General features: G+C 44.1%; 1 protein-coding gene across 5 annotated transcripts in view; it reads left to right on the forward strand.

The window, feature by feature from the left end:
• SETBP1 (SET binding protein 1) overlaps positions 1-18,090 on the forward strand; it is a 270,233-nt gene that overhangs the window by 242,169 nt on the left and 9,974 nt on the right. For all 5 annotated transcript variants that reach the window (XR_014539525.1, XR_014539526.1, XR_014539527.1 and 2 more), the window contains one exon: positions 13,854-14,027. Coding sequence is in view for 2 of the 5 variants with exons in the window: in XM_083575494.1 (XP_083431620.1) it covers positions 13,854-14,027 (174 nt within the window). In the remaining 3 variants the exon portion in view is untranslated. The remainder of the gene's footprint in view (positions 1-13,853; positions 14,028-18,090) is intronic.

Here is an 18,090-nt window from a genome sequence, read left to right on the forward strand (position 1 = left end):
CTTGGAAGTCAACCGAGAGGCCGAACAAAGTAGAAAGGGATGGCAAGACGTATTTAACCTCATTAGTTTGAGCGGGGCTGACTCTGCATAATCCATCAGAGTAGAGGCTCAGAGGAGGAACACGACTGTTTCCACATCTCATTTGCATAATGGATGAGATGTGAAACGAGTCCGAGGGAAAGACAAGCGCCCTGAAGGGACGAAGGTTTATCATAGCGCAGAAGAGTTCTCTTAGATCGTTGCCTTAAATTTCCACTAACAAGATGACAAATTAATTGTTCCGAATTGCTGCATCAACCGAAATAATAATAATAATCTGAAAAATGGCAAAACGGGTCCGTCTGATTGCAGCAGAGGAAAGGAACAATTTGAAGCTTCCTTGCGCGGCAGGAAGAGGAGGAGGAGGCAGATTTGTGCGTTGTGTCTCTGAGCATTTGCGTTCCAGCACACCAGCTCCTACGCTGCTCCTTTAAGAAGCTTGCCGCCGTTCTAATCTGATATTGGGCCTCAGCTTTATTAGTGAGGCGAGCGAATCGACTCTATCAGACGAGCCTCAGGACATCCAGGAATTGATCATCCTGCAGGAATAACCGCTTGGTGTTTATTAGCTCAGGAGTTCATCACTATCACTTCCCTTCATCCGATTCCTGAGAGGCTTCTCAAAGCTATCATTGTGGCATTAGCTCGTCTGGGTGTGCTAGGAAAGATAAAGATCGGGAGATCTAGGTAATGATGGCTCCAGCACAGACACACACACACAAAACCCTTCTCCTCCTCTTTCTCTCTCTGCAGAATTTAGAGCAGGGATAACGGATGTTTTCATCCGTAAAGGAGACAATATGAGTGTGTGAGCCACTACTAATTGTCATGTGATTAACATAATTTGCATACCATGCCGTTATCCTTTTCACCTGTCAAACAACTGTCAGTGGACCCATTGCCCTGTCTCTACATTATTCTTTTTTAAAAAAACAAAAACCTAACATCACCGTATTTTTCTGTGTATAAGACGCCCGCCCCCCATGTATAAGACAACCCCTATTTTTTTGAACCCAAAATTAAGAAATTAATAAACATCAAACAGAACAACAGCTTTTTGCGGGGAGGTTGCCCAAAGTTAGGGTTGCCATATTTTTAGAGCCAGAGCGTTCTCCATCCATGTATAAGATGACCTCCAATTTTTGACTTAAAAAAAATAGCAAAAATAAAATAAAATCGTCTTATACATGGAAAAATACAGTACAGTGGTACCTCAGGTTAAGTACTTAATTCGTTCCGGAGGTCCGTACTTAACCTGAAACTGTTCTTAACCTGAAGCACCACTTTAGCTAATGGGGCCTCCTGCTGCTGCCGCGCCGCCGGAACACAATTTCTGTTCTCATCCTGAAGCAAAGTTCTTAACCTGAAACACTATTTCTGGGTTAGCGGAGTCTGTAACCTGAAGCGTATGTAACCTGAGGTACCACTGTATATTTATTTGGGAATAAGGAAAGAGGTTTCAGAGAGGTCTCCGCTCCTACTAGCTCCTACGAGCATGTGTACTACTGAATAGAAACTGTTACTATACCTGCCTTAAGATCAAAAGGAATGTGCTCTCTGTATTTTCAAAGTTTGGCTTTTTCTGAAAGTGGTAGTGCATGTCATATGGGGCAGAGAGAGCATTTCTTTAAGAAAGAGCAATTACTTCTCTTTGCTGCATTTTGTTGTTGTTTAGTCGTTTAGTCGTGTCCGACTCTTCGTGACCCCATGGACCAGAGCACGCCAGGCACTTCTGTCTTCCACTGCCTCCCGCAGTTTGGTCAGACTCATGTTTGTAGCTTCGAAGACACTATCCAACCATCTCGTCCTCTGTCGTCCCCTTCTCCTTGTGCCCTCCATCTTTCCCAACATCAGGGTCTTTTCCAGGGAGTCTTCTCTTCTCATGAGGTGGCCAAAGTATTGGAGCCTCAGCTTCACGATCTGTCCTTCCAGTGAGCACTCTGGGCTGATTTCCTTCAGAATGGATAGGTTTGATCTCCTTGCAGTCCATGGGACTCTCAAGAGTCTCCTCCAGCACCATAATTCAAAAGCATCAATTCTTTGGCGATCAGCCTTCTTTATGGTCCAGCTCTCACTTCCATACATCACTACTGGGAAAACCATAGCTTTTACTATACGGACCTTTGTTGGCAAGGTGATGTCTCTACTTTTTAAGATGCTGCATTTATCATACAGTAATTCCATTCTCTCATTCGGGCTATGAAGCCAGGCATTGCTCTCAAAGATCCACTTAAGATCTTCCATTTTCTTATACCTTTCTTTTAAAAAAAAAAAGAGAGAGAGAGATTTCTTGGATATCATATTTCTTCTGAATCTTTATTCAAGATAGTAATAAAAATGCAAATAATCTGACCCAGCCAATGTTTCAGGGTGCATTATGTTGCAAATGCCGCACCTAACTAAATTAAAAAGCAAACGACCGCAAAGGAGTTTTGTATTGGAGGTGAGCTGTATGCATCAGTTTATAAAATTAGCAGACCTGTGGAGTTTAGAGGAAGCAAAACCCTGGAGGGCTTATCTCCTGCAAAAATCTTCTGTTCTGGAAAGCCTTATATGCCAGTCTATGACTTCTTTTACAGGCCACAATCCTATGCAGCTGGAAGTAAACCTAATTATATGGAGCTTGTTTCCCAAGTAAACATGCATGGGGTTGTACCGTTAGACTTCCGTGCCAAATGTTCAGTTCATTCTGGTACAGTGGTACTTTGGTTCTCAAACGCCTTGGTACTCAAACAACTTAGAACCCAAACACTGCAAACCTGGAAGTAAGTGTTCCAGTTTGCGAACATGGACCCCTGACCATTAGGTCCAGTCGTGACTGACTCTGGGGTTGCGGCGCTCATCTCGTTTATTGGCCAAGGGAGCCGGCGTACAGCTTCCGGGTCATGTGGCCAGCATGACTAAGCCGCTTCTGGAGAACCAGAGCACTGCATGGCAACGCCGTTCACCTTCGCGCCTTAGCAGTACCTATTTATCTACTTGCCCTTTGACATGCTTTCGAACTTCAAGGTTGGCAGGAGCTGGGACCGAGCAACAGGAGCTCACCCCGTTGCGGGGATTCGAACCGCCGACCTTCTGATCGGCACGCCCTAGGCGCTATGGTTTAACCCACAGTGCCACACACGTCCCATACAGTGGTACCTCAGGTTAAGTACTTAATTCATTCAGGAGGTCCGTTCTTTTTTTTTTTATTAAATATTTATTGGTATTTTCAAAAAACACACAACAAACAAAAACAAAAAAATAAACAAAATAAAAACAACACAAAAAAGCATATTCAAAACTAAACAGAAAAATAGAAAAAAAAACACATACAGTTTCTGATACTTATTTTCCTCAACCTTGTTTCTCAGACTTCCTCACACCTCCCCTTCTTGTATTCCAATTTAAATTGTCAATTCAGCAAGTCCTTAACTTATTTCTTCACCTTAACTTAAACATTTATTCTAACATACTGTTATTTTACTTTACTTCTTTTTTCCATTTCCTCCATTTATTTTTAACAGCCTTATTTTCACTTAATTTAAAAAAAAGAAAAGAAAAAACCAATTTCACCTTATTAAAATTACACATCAATACTTATACCTCATTAATTTATTCTTAAACCTTTTTCCTAAGGTCGACCAAAATTTCCCTTCCACGGTTTACCCAATTTCCTTACCACTAACAAAATATAAAACAAACAAAGCAATGCAAATTATCCTTATGTACCCTTTGGATTCCCAACCTCCACCCACCCTTCTCCCGGTTCCAGTCCCCAACCAATATCCATCAGTCTTTATATTATTTATTTAGCCTGGAGATCTCAGGTCCGAGGCCCTTATGTCTCTCTCAGTTCCTTTCTGCCGGTCTCTTTGATAGACCTTGATGTTAAGCCCCAGGTCTCGGAGGGGCTCCGGCCCAACAGAATCGGTGTTGCTTCTAGCCAGTCCTCCATACTTAAAAGCAAAAGCAAAGCCTATGGGGTATTCCAACTCTTGTTTCAAATTTCTTTCAAATCCAAATGTCCCCACAGCTCCAGCTTCCACCTTCAACAAATTTATAATCCTCAGGTCTTCAGATCTCCTCAAAAGAGGATCTCTCCATTTTCCAAATTCCCAATCAAACCAGGCTTTCCGCATCCAGTTTTTATTGTCCTTTTTTATCATCATGTCAGGCCTCATATTGTAGCTCTCCTTTGACTCCTGCAAACCTCCATCTCCTCCTTCGTTTTCTTCAAAAAGAACATATTGCTCCATTGTGTCTACGCTTTCGGTTTCATTTATTTGTTCAGTTGAATAGGCTTCCTGTTTCAAATCCTTATCAGACTCCAAGCTGTTGTTTACTGTCCAGTGTAATAGCGATACCTCTGTAGACAAAGCATCGTACTCATCTTGTAAGTTTCCCAAGAGAACCAGTGCTCTGTCCAATTCTGCTTGGAATTTAGACACTCCAGCCATTTTTGTAATGTAGTATCCTTGTTACCCCTCTAGGGGGATTTAATTCCTTGATCTTCCTTTCAGCTCAAAAACCAAAAGTCCAGTTATTTTGTATCAACCTTATTTTCAACAAGTTATCCCGAATAAACCAGCAAAAACAGCAGAAACAATGTTCTCTTTTTCCAGCTGACAACTAGCTGACTAGCAGCTCACTTGACAGCTGTCAAAATCTTCCATGCAACAGGCTTTCTCATCGGACGTTCCCGGGTCTAGGGGGGGGGTGTAGTTTCAGCTCCCAAAATTCTTTTTATCCTCCAGAATATCTTCTTATAATGTCCAAACCGTGAGGTCAGGATCTTTTGTTAAAAAAAAGCAAGAAACAGATTCTCTCGACCTTAGCTGCCCAGTCCTTTGCTTTAAGTTGTTTACAAAGAGGGGGGGGTGGACTTCCTTTTTAGCCCCTTCCCGCTCGTTCCAAATCCAAAATAAGAAATTTTTTAAAGTTCCAATCTCCGTATTACTCACGGGTTGATGTTTTAGGATCCAATCACTCTTAGAAGAAGTTGGCGCTCTCTGTCAATGGCTTGCGGCTTCACTCCGTAGACGAGGGAGTACTCTCAGCACCACGCCTTACCCTGCCTCCGTTCCGAAGCCTTTAAAAAGGCTCCGTCGCGGATTGGGGGGGCGCAAATGGTGCCCGCCGAGTCTCTGTGTTCACAGGCATCCGCGCCTGTGATTTTAAGGGTCCCCGCTTCGCCGCAGCGGCCAGACCCAGACACTACGGAGCCGATTCCCTCCGGAGCTCGGAGGGAATCCGCCATTAAACAGTGGCACCAACCCGGAAGTCCAGGAGGTCCGTTCTTAACCTGAAACTGCTCTTAACCTGAAGCACCACTTTAGCTAATGGGGCCTCCTGCTGCCGCTGCACCACTGGAGCACAAATTCTGTTCTTATCCTGAAGCAAAGTTCTTAACCTGAAGCACTATTTCTGGGTTAGCGGAGTCTGTAACCTGAAGCGTATGTAACCTGAAGCGTATGTAACCCGAGGTACCACTGTATATATATTACATATAATCACACACACACACAGAGAGAGAGAGAGAGAGAGAGAGAGAGAGAGAGAGAGAGAGAGTTTGATCCACATCCTAGTGATGTCACAAAGCTGTTGTGGGTTTTAGTGCATTTTTTTCAGGTCGTACCCTACAGCAGTTCATCAGATGGTGAATTACCGTATTGCCCCAAATATAAGCTGCACCCGCAAATAAGCCGCGCCTTTAAAATTCCGGGGGGGGGGAGAAAAGACAATACCCGAATATAAGCCACTCCCTTAAAATTTCGCACTCACACCCTCAAATGGCAAATGTAGAAGAAAATCCTACGGGTACCATTCCCTTGCGCTCCCCGGCTACTTCCTGGGGGGGGGGGGGAGCCACGCCACTTTGCTGGCAGCCTTTTCCCCTTCCCCCTTCTTTCCAGCGGCTTGGGGGAGGCCATGAATATAAGCCGCACTTTAACTTTTCACTTTTGGAATTCCGAGGGGGGGGGGAGAGTGCAGCTATTATTTGGGCCCATATGCTAAGTTTCTCTTTTTGGACTTTCCCTCGATAGTTGTCCACCAACCTTTCCTGTGCAGATTTCAAGCCGAACAATAAACGCTGCTGGATATTTTCCCAAACAGGAGTTAGTTTTATTTATTTTGGGGTTGGAGGGGGGGCTGAGAAGTCAGGCCACAAATGACTTAGATGTGATAGATGTTCCTAAATCCAAAGCCCTTGCCATTATTACTAACCACATATCCTAACGGAAGCATAAAAATGTGTAAATCACCCGAGTCGATAGGCTCTGTAATCCAACAGCTTCTAGGGGCCTTTAAAATTTCCCCTCTGTACACACACATACACAAACAGTTGATTCAAACCATTGATTGACTTTCCTGCCAGTTATAGGTATCTCTCTGTGCAGTCACCAAATTCACAGATGGGGGAGAACCACACCTGTCCTACTTGACGCAGTCAGAGTGAAGCCCCCTGCTTAGTGTATGCATGCTTGGGGGGGGGAGTGTTTCAGACAACAGTTGATCACAGAATTTTAGAGCTGGCGGTCATTTAGTGCAGTCCCAGTGTAGGATCTGCAACGAAGGATGCAGTTATAGAACCATCCCTGATAGACAGCTGACTGTCTCACCTCTGCTTAAACATGTCCAGCACTTGAGAGCCCATAATTCCTTCTAGACAAGAGTGGATACAAAAATTGACTGAATATGCTGAATTAGATAGTCTATCTGAAAAAATAAACTGAGAATTGAATTTGTATCAAAATGGGAGGCCTTCAGCGCATATCTTAAACTAAATTATACCATGTTAAAATCTGTAGCAGTTTTGAGTGATCCCAGCAATTTTTATTAATTGCTTATATCAACATTTATAAATTGTGAAAATGTTGTTGTTTAGTTGTGCCCGACTCTTCGTGACCCCATGGACCAGAGCACACCAGTCACTCCTGTCTTCCACTTCCTCCCGCAGTTTGGTCAAACTCATGCTGGTAGCCTCGAGAACACTGTCTAACCATCTCATCCTCAGTCGTCCCCTTCTCCTTGTGCCCTCCATCTTTCCCAACATCAGGGTCTTTTCCAGGGAGTCTTCTCTTCTCATGAGGTGGCCAAAGTATTGAAGCCTCAGCTTCACGATCTGTCCTTCCAGTGAGCACTCAGGGCTGATTTCCTTCAGAATGGATAGGTTTGATCTTCTTGCAGTCCACCGGACTCTCAAGAGTCTTCTCCAGCACCATCATTCAAAAGCATCAATTCTTCGGCAATCAGCCTTCTTTATGGTCCTGCTCTCACTTCCATACATCACTACTAATTGTGAAAATATTAACATTAAAAATAGTATTTTGATATGGCAGCAAATTTATGTAAAAAGAATTAAGGAATAAATGGGAAGCCGGGTATAAAAGATAATGAGATTTTTTACTTTTATTGTAACATGAAATTGTAATCACAAATTTTTGTCATAATTTTTATCTAAATAACAGATTGTGTAGATTTCATTTTCTTTCCTTTTCCCTCCTCTCTTAAGTTGTACCCCCTTTTCAGTATTGTTCCCCTTCTTTGTATGTAAGCATGGAAATAAAAGAGAGAGGGAGAGAGAGAGAGAGAGAGAGAGAGAGAGAGAGACCAAGCAGCTCTTCCTATTAGGAAGTTTCTCCCAGGCACCTCTTGGGTGCTGGGCTCAGCTGGCAGCCTTCGCCTCAGATAGCCCCTTTAAAGCTGCTGGATTCTGGCAGGAGCTATGGACCAGAACGCCCTTCCCAAACCTGCTGCCCTCCAGATTGTGTCTCCGACTTTCCCATCAGCCCCAGGCAGCCCATGGTCTAGTCTCTCCCCCCTATGGTATGCATGGGGGCAGGGACTTTTCTCAGGGTGCTTCCAAACAGGTAGTTTGATTGTGAAACCAGACGACCTCATGCATGCACTTTTCTTTATTTTTTAGCAGCCTCCACATGCTGTTGACATCAGAATGGCAGTCTGTATTTCCCTCCCACCCCCAGGTACCGTATTTTTCGCTCCATAAGGTGCACCACACCATAAGGCGCACCTAGTTTTGGGAGGAGGAAAGCTAGAAAAAAAATATTCTGAATCCCAGAAGCCAGAACAGCAAGAGGGATCTCACTTCTGGGATAGTCTATGGCTGTTCTGGCTTCTGGGATAGCCGCTGTGCAGCTCTCCCTCTCCGTGCAGCGCCCTTCGCTCCATAAGACACACTCACATTTCCCCTTACTTTTTAGGAGGAAAAAGGTGCGTCTTATGGAGCGAAAAATATGGTAACCTGAATTCACCATTTCTGTTGCCCACAACCCATTTGCAACCCACAGCTGCCAAGCAGAGCCTCCTCTGGTTTCCAGCTGGCCTTTCTCCAACTGACAATTTGGACTTTTGACGCTCTGTCTTGGGGTTCTCTCACCCAGCCGGACTCTCCCTCTCTGCAGGCAAAGACGGGCATGCACATTCTACGGCGTGTTGCAGGCAGCAGTTTTCACTCGCGAACTCCGCTTTCTGGAGTGTCTGTTCTCTGGGCAGAAAACTACTACCACTGCACTTTACATGCCATGTCTGTCTTCGCCCTGAGTTCACTTGTTCAGAACTTGTCGACAGCCTGCCTTTTGGCCTGGATATTACTTTCAGTTAACTTGGCCACCTCTTGCACAAGGTTTCACTGCAACGGGGGTGGGCTGAAGTCAGTCTTCAAAGGCCTACGTTCTTTTTCTTTCTTTCCTTTTTGCCAGACCCCCTGTGGTCCATCAGTGTGTTTTAAATTTGCAATGGAAAGAGTGCACATTCAGGGTCTCCGAACAGGTATGGAATAGCTAGTCTTTATGATGTGAGCCTGAGCTTTTTGCCCTACTTTTATTTATTTCCCTATTTTCTTGCAATTATACCCCACCTTACTTCCATCAAGGAAGCAGACATGTGCTCCCCATCCAAGCAGTGACCAGAACCGGACCTGCTTAGCGTCAGCAAAGTGTTGGGCTGATGTTTCCTCTTACCATACCATGATCTAGCACAAGAGTCCACCTCAGTAGAGAATCACAAGTGGTTCAACTGGACCCCTGCCTTACAGTTATTGAAATTGAATTGAAATACAGTGGTACCTCGGGTTACATACACTTCAGGTTACATACGCTTCAGGTTACAGACTCCGCTAAACCAGAAATTGTGCTTCAGGTTAAGAACTTTGCTTCAGGATGAGAACAGAAATCGTGCTCCGGCAGCACAGCAGCAGCAGGAGGCCCCATTAGCTAAAGTGGTGCTTCAGGTTAAGAACAGTTTCAGGTTAAGTACAGACCTCCGGAACGAATTAAGTACTTAACCCGAGGTACCACTGTACTTTATTGTCACTTGTACAACTTGTATACAGTGAGATTACATGAGCACCCCACACTTAGCTCTTAGTCTTAATTCCCCTCATTTACTGACACACACCCACCAAACTCAAAAGTCACTTGCCCTGTTGTTATCTTTTCATTCAGCAGCCTAACAGCCCCTGGATAGAAGCTGTTCTTTACCCTGTTAGTGCAACTAATCATGCTTCTATGTCTTCTGCCTGAGGGCAGGAGATCAAGAAAGTGCCAGCCAGGGTGTGAATCATCCCTGAGAATTTTCCTCACTCTCCTGAGGCAATGTTCTTCCGCGATGTCATCCAGCGGATTCACAGGACAGCCCATAATATCTTGTGCTGTATTCACCACCCTCTGTAGGCACTTCCTATCAGTTGATGTCATACCAGAGTACCACACGATGATGCAGTATGAAAGGACACTTTCTACTGTAGACTGGTAGAAGGAGATCATCAAATGTTGATTAACATTGTTCTTACACAATTCTCTGAAAGTTCTTGAGTATCTTTTGGGTTTTTCGTGGAAAATGGCCATAGAAAACTGTTTGCCAGTCGGGCCCAATATAGTCTACTCTTACTGCTGGTAGATTTCCAGACTGTTTCCCATCAACAGCTATTAGCTGGAAATGTCCAGGATTGAACCTGCAACCTTCTGCACCCAAAGCACTGAGCCACGAACCCTTTAACTTCAGGCTAACCTCTAGTGGTTAGGGAGAATGTTAAGTGCCCAGAGAAAAGGAGACAAATGCCAAAAGAAGAAGACCATACATTAAATAGGGACATCCGCAGTTCGAAAGCACGACAAAGTGCAAGTAGATAAATAGGTATCGCTCTGGCGGGAAGGTAAACGGCGTTTCTGTGCACTGCTCTGGTTTGCCAGAAGCGGCTTAGTCATGCTGGCAACATGACCCGGAAGCTGTACACCTTCTCCCTTGGCCAATAAAGCGAGATGAGCGTGCAACCCCAGAGTCGGTCACGACTGGACCTAATGGTCAGGGGTCCCTTTACCTTTAAGGCAAAATGGAACATTGTCAGAGTTTTGCGAAAGAACGATGTTAATCAACATTTGATGATCTCCTTCAACCGGTCCACAATAGAAAGTGTCCTTTCATACTCCATCACGGTGTGGTACGCTGGTTTGACATCAACTGATAGGAAGTGCCTACAGAGGGTGGTGAATACAGCACAAGATATTATGGGCTGTCCCATGAATCCGCTGGATGAAATAGTAGAAGAACGTTGCCTCAGGAGAGTGAGGGAAATTCTCAGGGATGATTCACACCCTGGCCGGCACTTTCTTGATCTCCTGCCCTCGGGCACAAGATATAGAAGCATGATTAGTCGCACCAACAGGGTAAAGAACAGCTTCTATCCGTGGGCTGTTAGGCTGCTGAATGAAAAGATGACAACAGGGCAATTGACTTTCGGGTTTGGTGGGTGTGCGTCAGAAAACAAGGGGAATTAAGACTAAGAGAGCTGAGTGGGGGGTCTAATGTAATCTCACTGTATACAAGTTGTACAAGTGACAATAAAGTATTTCAATTTCAGTTCATACTCTCCAACAATTCTCCGATGAAAAGAGGGACATCCAGTGCTCTTTTTCTAGAAAATGAGGTGCCTGAACTCACCACGAACACCTCCCTCATTCTCTTAGAATGGCAATGGTGCCCACCTGAGAGGTGAAAAAAGGCCCCTGGAACACCCTGTTCCATACCCTCCAACATTTCTCTGACGAAAATAGGGACATCCTAAGGCAAAATGGGACATTCCAGGATCAAATCAGATAGCTTCTGTGAATCCGGACTGTCCATGGAAAATTGCGGCACTTGGAGGGTCTGGCATGACAATTTAGAAATTATTCTAGTCTAAATAGAAATACAATACATCTTGCCATGGGGAGGGGGGGCAAGATCCGTATGCCTGCTCAGTCTGCTCTCCAGGTGCAGCCAAGTGTTGATGGGCATCTTAAAGGCTTCTCCAGCTCTTCCTTCAGATTGCTGTTTTATCTTTGAACCAAACTTGGACTCTTCCTCCACACCCCCGGGATGGCATGCTCATGTTTGCAAAGCTTTGTTTCTTTATTTCCATCTATTTAGTGCTTTTATAAGTTCTTAAGCGTGCCGCCATCTGGACCGAGCATTCGAGAAGGCGTGGGTTTGCATTTCCAAACAGGGCTGTGGTGAATTAGAAACAAGAGTGAACTCTCAAGATGCAAAGCCAGTGGTCCTGTGGAGAACTAATGTCGAGCCGAAGGGTGGGCAATACGTTCTTTTGAAGTCATCTGTCAGATTGGTAACGGCTCCCCAGGAGAACGCTGTTCCTCAATGATTTGTGTGACCTTGCGAGGTCCAGCTAGGTGGCAACCAAGCGTGTACGCACGCCCACGAGCATCTTTGGAGGAAACCGAATAAAAATATTGAAAGTATTGACTCCCCCTGAAGGGAGTAGGCAGCACTTTGGTCTTTGACCTTTGAAGCAGCCTAGGGTAGTCAATAAAATCCGGCTGTTAGATGCTTGGGCCTGCCACTGATTTTGAGCTGGGAGTAGTTTAACCTTGAACCAAGAGCCAAGTAACCACGGCAACAGGAAGTAGGCCCCTACATCCAAGGAGAAGGGATCCATAAATCACGGGGTCCCTAATGCAAACACTGTGTGCAGGTAGAGATTTTGAGAGGATAAGTGGTTTGTGAGGGATTACCTTTGAAAAATGGATGACTGCCTCTTGATAGGGTGAAGCACAGTTTCACAGAGACGTGGGTTAGGGGCGGGGGGAACTGGGGGTTGGGTTGGGGGGCTTTTTTTTTTTAGCAATGGAGGTCAAGAGGTTACAGCTGCTAGTTTTCATAGAGCTTTTTATACAGGATCTTCAGCTTAATTATCAACAGATGTTAAATCCAGGAGGTGGTTAGCATTGTATTCTAAATATACAAGCTCTCTCTCTCTCTCTCTCTCTCTCTCTCTCTCTCTCTCACACACACACACACACTAAAATTGTTTCCATCTTTGAAATATTGTCATGACTGCTAATTTGCTGCACATTTCTACTGTGTCTGACACCATGTCATGTGGTTTGTGCATTCTGCTTTGTTATCTGAAATATGTGCAGGGGAGCTGCTCATCTCAAATCACCTCAGGCTTTCGCAGTGCAAAACCATGCTTCACCTTGTTAGAATCTGTACATTTGCAATAAAGAAATCCCAGGTTTTCCTTCCAACACAGGTAGCAGTGCGGGATATTAGGGATGGATTAATCTGTCAATTTTGGTTTATCTCAGTTTCCCGCATATCTGCAGCAATATGCAAAACAAACAAAAAACTCCTTTTTTAGAATTCCTCATGAAAACCCATCATGGTTTGAGTACCAATTTCCCCCTCATAAACGTATTTTTGTACACAGCTTCAGCTGATCTACACATTTTTGCAACCCATTTCGCCTAGTACAATGCATTTTTGTATGTAACTTTTGCTAATGCAATACATTTTTGTGCACAATGCTTGGGTGGAGAACCTTGCCGTAAAATTCAGAGAAGTGTGAATCTTGAAGGAAGGCTATGCTTCAGTTTGTGTTTTGGTTCAGGAAGTGTGAATTAGGTAGCTTCTTACTAAATGCAAAAAACCCCACAACAATCCACCCTTCAAATTTCTTCTTCTAGTGGTAATAATAAAAAAGCTTTTCATATTCAGGATCCACATTGAACTCCAACCACCAACATGGAACCTGCTTTTGAATTCTTAAAGCTTTCACCCTTCATCATTCTACTTTTCGTTGCCCCAAGTCCAGGGATGTGAAAGTTTCAGGGTGTTGTAGTTCAATCAAGGTGTGTGTCAGTGAAGGCTCCGTTCAAATCCCTGTTCAGCCACAAAGTACACTGGGTGACTCTGAGCCAGTCATATTCTCTCAATATGCCTTGTTTCGCAGGATTGTCCTAAGGATAGAATAGGGCAATCTCAAGGTGAGATACAAATAAGATAGCTGATGAAGATTTGAGTGTGTTGTACTCAACAAATCCATCACCTGCGTGGCCCTGATGTAGCGAGAAAGCATGTATTGGGCTAGCAAAGTCTGGAGGGTTGTGCTGTAGGGTAACTGGTTGGACCATAATGATATTCCTGTCCGTTCTCGTCCTTGTGATCGTGTGGTAGATACCAGCATGTACAGATGCACATGGAGAAACAACCCTAAATAGCGACGTGATTATCATCTTTCCTCATATTGTTTTAAAAATAGACTTGCAAGGCAATAATGTGTTGGCCAGGAATCAATGTTTATGTTATGTCCTGAAGCAAAATGACTGAAACCCAATAATAATAATAATAATAAATCATAATCCTCAAAACTGTGTTATTAGAAGCACATTTACAAGCAGGGAATACTGGGGTGCAGGATTTCCTGCGAAACACAACGGGGCATTTATTGTATATTTCTCATAAGACCAAGGTTGTGTTTTTCTTCTTCTCCTGCATAATAATTGATTAGCGTTGCTTATGTTTTTGCTCTCCAGGAATTGCCGGTTCGCATCTAAAAGCAGACCAGACTTCGCTTCATAATAAAAACGAGGGTTCTGCGTCTTCTGTGATGACCCGTCGAAAACCAGCATCTCTTGATAGTGTTGTGATATCCTCAACCCCAGTATTATCTCTTTTACCGTCGTCAACGGCAGCCACCTCAGAAGCAGGTAATTATGTTCAAATGAGCTCGGGTGTTTCATTTATTCCTGTTTTATTACATTTATAGCATTTGTAAACATCTGGAGGACTCCATGTCAACAAGATGCAAACAGGACATGACTCTCTCTCCCCAATTGGGATTCCCAGAAAGTTGCCTTCAGAGGCACACTGGAATTAGAGCACAGCCGTCACGACTAGTCATATTCTCAATAATAATAATAATAATAATAATAATAATAATAATAATAATAATTTATACCCCCCCAATCTGGCTGGGTTTCCCCAGCCACTCTGGGCAGCTTCCGACAGAATATCAACAGTCTATTAAAGATTAAAAGCTTCCCTAAACAGCGCTGCTTTCAGATGTCTTCTAAAAGTCTGGTAGTTGTTGTTCTCTTTGACATCTGGTGGGAGGGTGTTCCACAGGGTGGGTGCCACTACCGAGAAGGCCCTCTGCCTGGTTTCCTGTAACTTGGCTTCTCGCAGTGAGGGAACTGCCAGAAGGCCCTTGGCGCTGGACCTCAGTGTCCAGGCAGAACGATGGGGGTGGAGATGCTCCTTCAGGTATACAGGACCGAGGCAGTTTAGGGCTTCAAAGGTCAGCACCAACACTTTGAATTGTGCTCGGAAACGTACTGGGGGCCAATGTAGATCTTTCAAGACCAGTGTTATGTGGTCTCGGCGGCCGCTCCCAGTCACCAGTCCAGCTGCCGCATTCTGAATTAATTGCAGTTTCCGGGTCACCTTCAAAGGTGGCCCCATGTAGAGCGCATTGCAGCAGTCCAAGAGGGAGATAACCAGAGCATGCACCACTCTGGCGAGACAGACTGTGGGCAGATAGGGTCTCAGCTTGTATACCAGATGGAGCTGGTAAACAGCTGCCTCAAAAACAGTACTTCTGTCTTGCCAGGATTCAACCAATGGCTTCAAGTTACAAGAAAGGAGATTCTGACTCCACATCAGGAATAACTTTCTGGCAGTAAGAGCTGTTCGACAGTGGAACAGACTCCCTCTGAAGATTGTGGGCTCTCCTTCCTTGGAGGTTTTTAAGCAGAGGTTGGGTGGTCATCTGTCATGGATGCTATAGCTGAGATTCTTGCATTGCAAGGGGTTGGACTAGATGGTCCTGAGAGTCCGTTCCAACTCTTGTGATGCTGCTCCCAGGTATGTGTGTATAGAATTGCAGTCTGGAGAGCTAATACATGGCCAGTGAATCTTCCACAGATCCAAGAAGCGGAAAGCTTGCTCAAAAGTTTCATTCAGATTCAGATAATGGGTGCACTTTGCAGTGTAGCTGGCGTCCAATTAGACGGTTGGTCGGTCTGTCTGTCACCCAGATGTTGATCATTCATTGAAAACTGCAGCTGCGTTAATGAGATAGGAGATGGTGTTGAGGATATCCTGTAACTGATTGAGAATGCTTTGGGAGGAAATAAAAATACTCTTGTGATTCAAACCAAATGGATGGCTTGAGGCCACCTATTGAACAGAGAGTCTTCTTCTGCAACCTTTCATGCAGACGCATTTCACACACACACACACACACACACACACATACATTGCTGCAGCCTGCAGTGCATCAGACAAAGATTCACGCATCTGCACAACCACTTCAGGACTTGCACAGCTCTGCTGAACCTATACCTTCCCATAGCGCACGTTACCTTGTCCTTAGGACAAAGTGAGATTGTGTTTCATTAAACGACAAAGTACAGTGGTACCTCGGGTTACATATGCTTCAGGTTACATATGCTTCAGGTTACACACTCCACTAAGCCAGAAATAGTGCTTCAGGCTAACAACTTTGCTTCAGGATAAGAACAGAAATTGGGCTCTGGCAGCGCAGCGGCAGCAGGAGGCCCCATTAGCTAAAGTGGTGCTTCAGGTTAAGAACACTTTCAGGTTAAGAACGGGCCTCTGGAACGAATTAAGTACTTAACCCGAGGTACCACTGTATGCATTATTGTCAGTGCTTTTTTTCTTTTAAAAAATGTCTAGGGGTACTCTCATTTTGACTCAAGAAAATCACCATTTTATAGTTCAAAGTGGGAAAAATAAACACAGTAAATGGAAAAAGTACAAAGACTCACAAAATGTTTAGGGGTACGCTTACCCCTGTGTCTGTCAGGAGCTCAGCCTACACTTGAGTAGGACCCTGGTAGAGACACATGCCCAACTGGCATGTTCTCTCCCTCCTGGTCAATCGTTCGGGAGCTTCATAAGCTTTCTTCTGCCCGAACATCACAGCGACCGATGCCAACCGACACCAGCACACTTAGGGATCCGCAGTGTTTGCGCAGCTTGCATAACAGACCTCAGCAACTCAGCATTTTGGCTAATCTACTTTATTTACATATAAACACACACGGAGCACTGCAACATGGCTCCCTCTCTCTCTAGCATCAGACGGCAAAGAGAAAGAACAAAAGACAATAGTCCCACTTCATGGAACACAGTAACACAAACATCCTGTCTCCCTCACTTCCCCCTCTGTGGAGTCAAAACATACACCGTCATGTAAAAGACAACAATCCCATGACTGCAATCATGGAGCAGGAATTCTAACAGTGCCCCCCCCCGAAAGAAGGACTGAATTATTGTCATTGTCATTTTATTATTTTATTTTATTTGTTTGTTTGTATGTATGCCCTTCATCTATAGATCTAAGGGCAGTTCACAACATTAAAATACAATATAAAAACACAAAATATGTGATAAAAACAAGAACAAACAACACAAAGCAACAAAGCTCTCTTCCACCCGACTCCCACAAATACATTTAAGAGGGGTATAAGATGTCAAAGTCCTGGCTGAAGAGGAACATTTTCCCCTGGTGCCTAGTGAAAGCACCAGGTGAGAGCATTCCACAGATGGGGAGCCACTGCAGAGAAGACCCCGTTCTTGTGTAGCCACCCTCTGGACCTCACATGGAGGAGGCACATAGAGAAGGCCCCAGATGATGAATGCAGAGTCTAGGTCGGTTTATATGGGGAAAAGTGGTCCTTGAGGTATTGCAATCTTGACCCATTCAAGGCTTTATAGGTCAAAACCAGCACTTTGATTTGGGCATGGAAACTAACTGGTAGCCAGCGCAGTCGGGCCAGGATCATTGTAATATGCTCAAAACATCTTGCCTAGGTGAGCAACTTGGCCCAGTGCCGGATTTACGTATAAGCTAAACAAGCTATAGCTTAGGGCCCCACTCTCTTGGGGGCCCCCAAAAAAATTAAAGGAAAAAAACTGGATGTACATTTCCAAAATAAAAGATAAAAAACAAATAAAATAAAACCTACATACAGTTAGAGCTTAATAATTATTCCACTGTTAATATGCTTCTTCTTAATTGTATTTCACCATTAATATACTTCTTGTTAATTGTATTTCAGTTCAACAATTATTCTGATAAAATACATTTTTTGTCATGTGCAAATGGCTTTAGATACCTATTAGGTCCATAAATTACCATATAGCATATATTCAACACAAAAAAACCAGCAGCAATTTGTTGTTGACAAAGGACAGCTGGACATATAAAGGGCCCTATGACCTTCAGTAGCTTAGGGCCTCATCAAACCTAAATCCAGCCATGAACTGGCCGCTGAATTCTTCACCAGCTGACGTATCCGAACCACCCTCAGAGGCATCCCTGCTTATAACGCATTGTTTAATCTAACCTGGAGGTTACCAGAGCATAGACAACAGTACAGTAGTTAGGCTGTCCCTATGCAATAGCTTAATTCAGTGAATGATGTGATGTCTAATTTGGCCCCACCTCTTCGGGTAAATTAAGAATGAACGGTGATAAGGTAAAGGAACTGAGATGGAATAGCTTCTTGAATGTAAGAACCTGAGATGCCCTGAGAATGAATCTTTGAATGTTTATTTAGTTTAGAATATAGGTGTGTAGATATGAAAACCAGTCTTTGAAAGACTAAACGCCCACGTTCTTATATATTTATATGAGAGTAAATGTCTGGTTGTTTTTCTTTTAGGATTTGCTCCTGCTTCTTGTATTGTGACAAGACGTTGGGCTTGTTTGCACAAGGCCTTTGCCGAGGCCAAATAACATGG

Source organism: Podarcis filfolensis (assembly GCF_964270895.1).
Source record: "Podarcis filfolensis genome assembly, chromosome: 11".
In the NCBI taxonomy this organism is placed as follows: Eukaryota; Metazoa; Chordata; class Lepidosauria; order Squamata; family Lacertidae; genus Podarcis; species Podarcis filfolensis.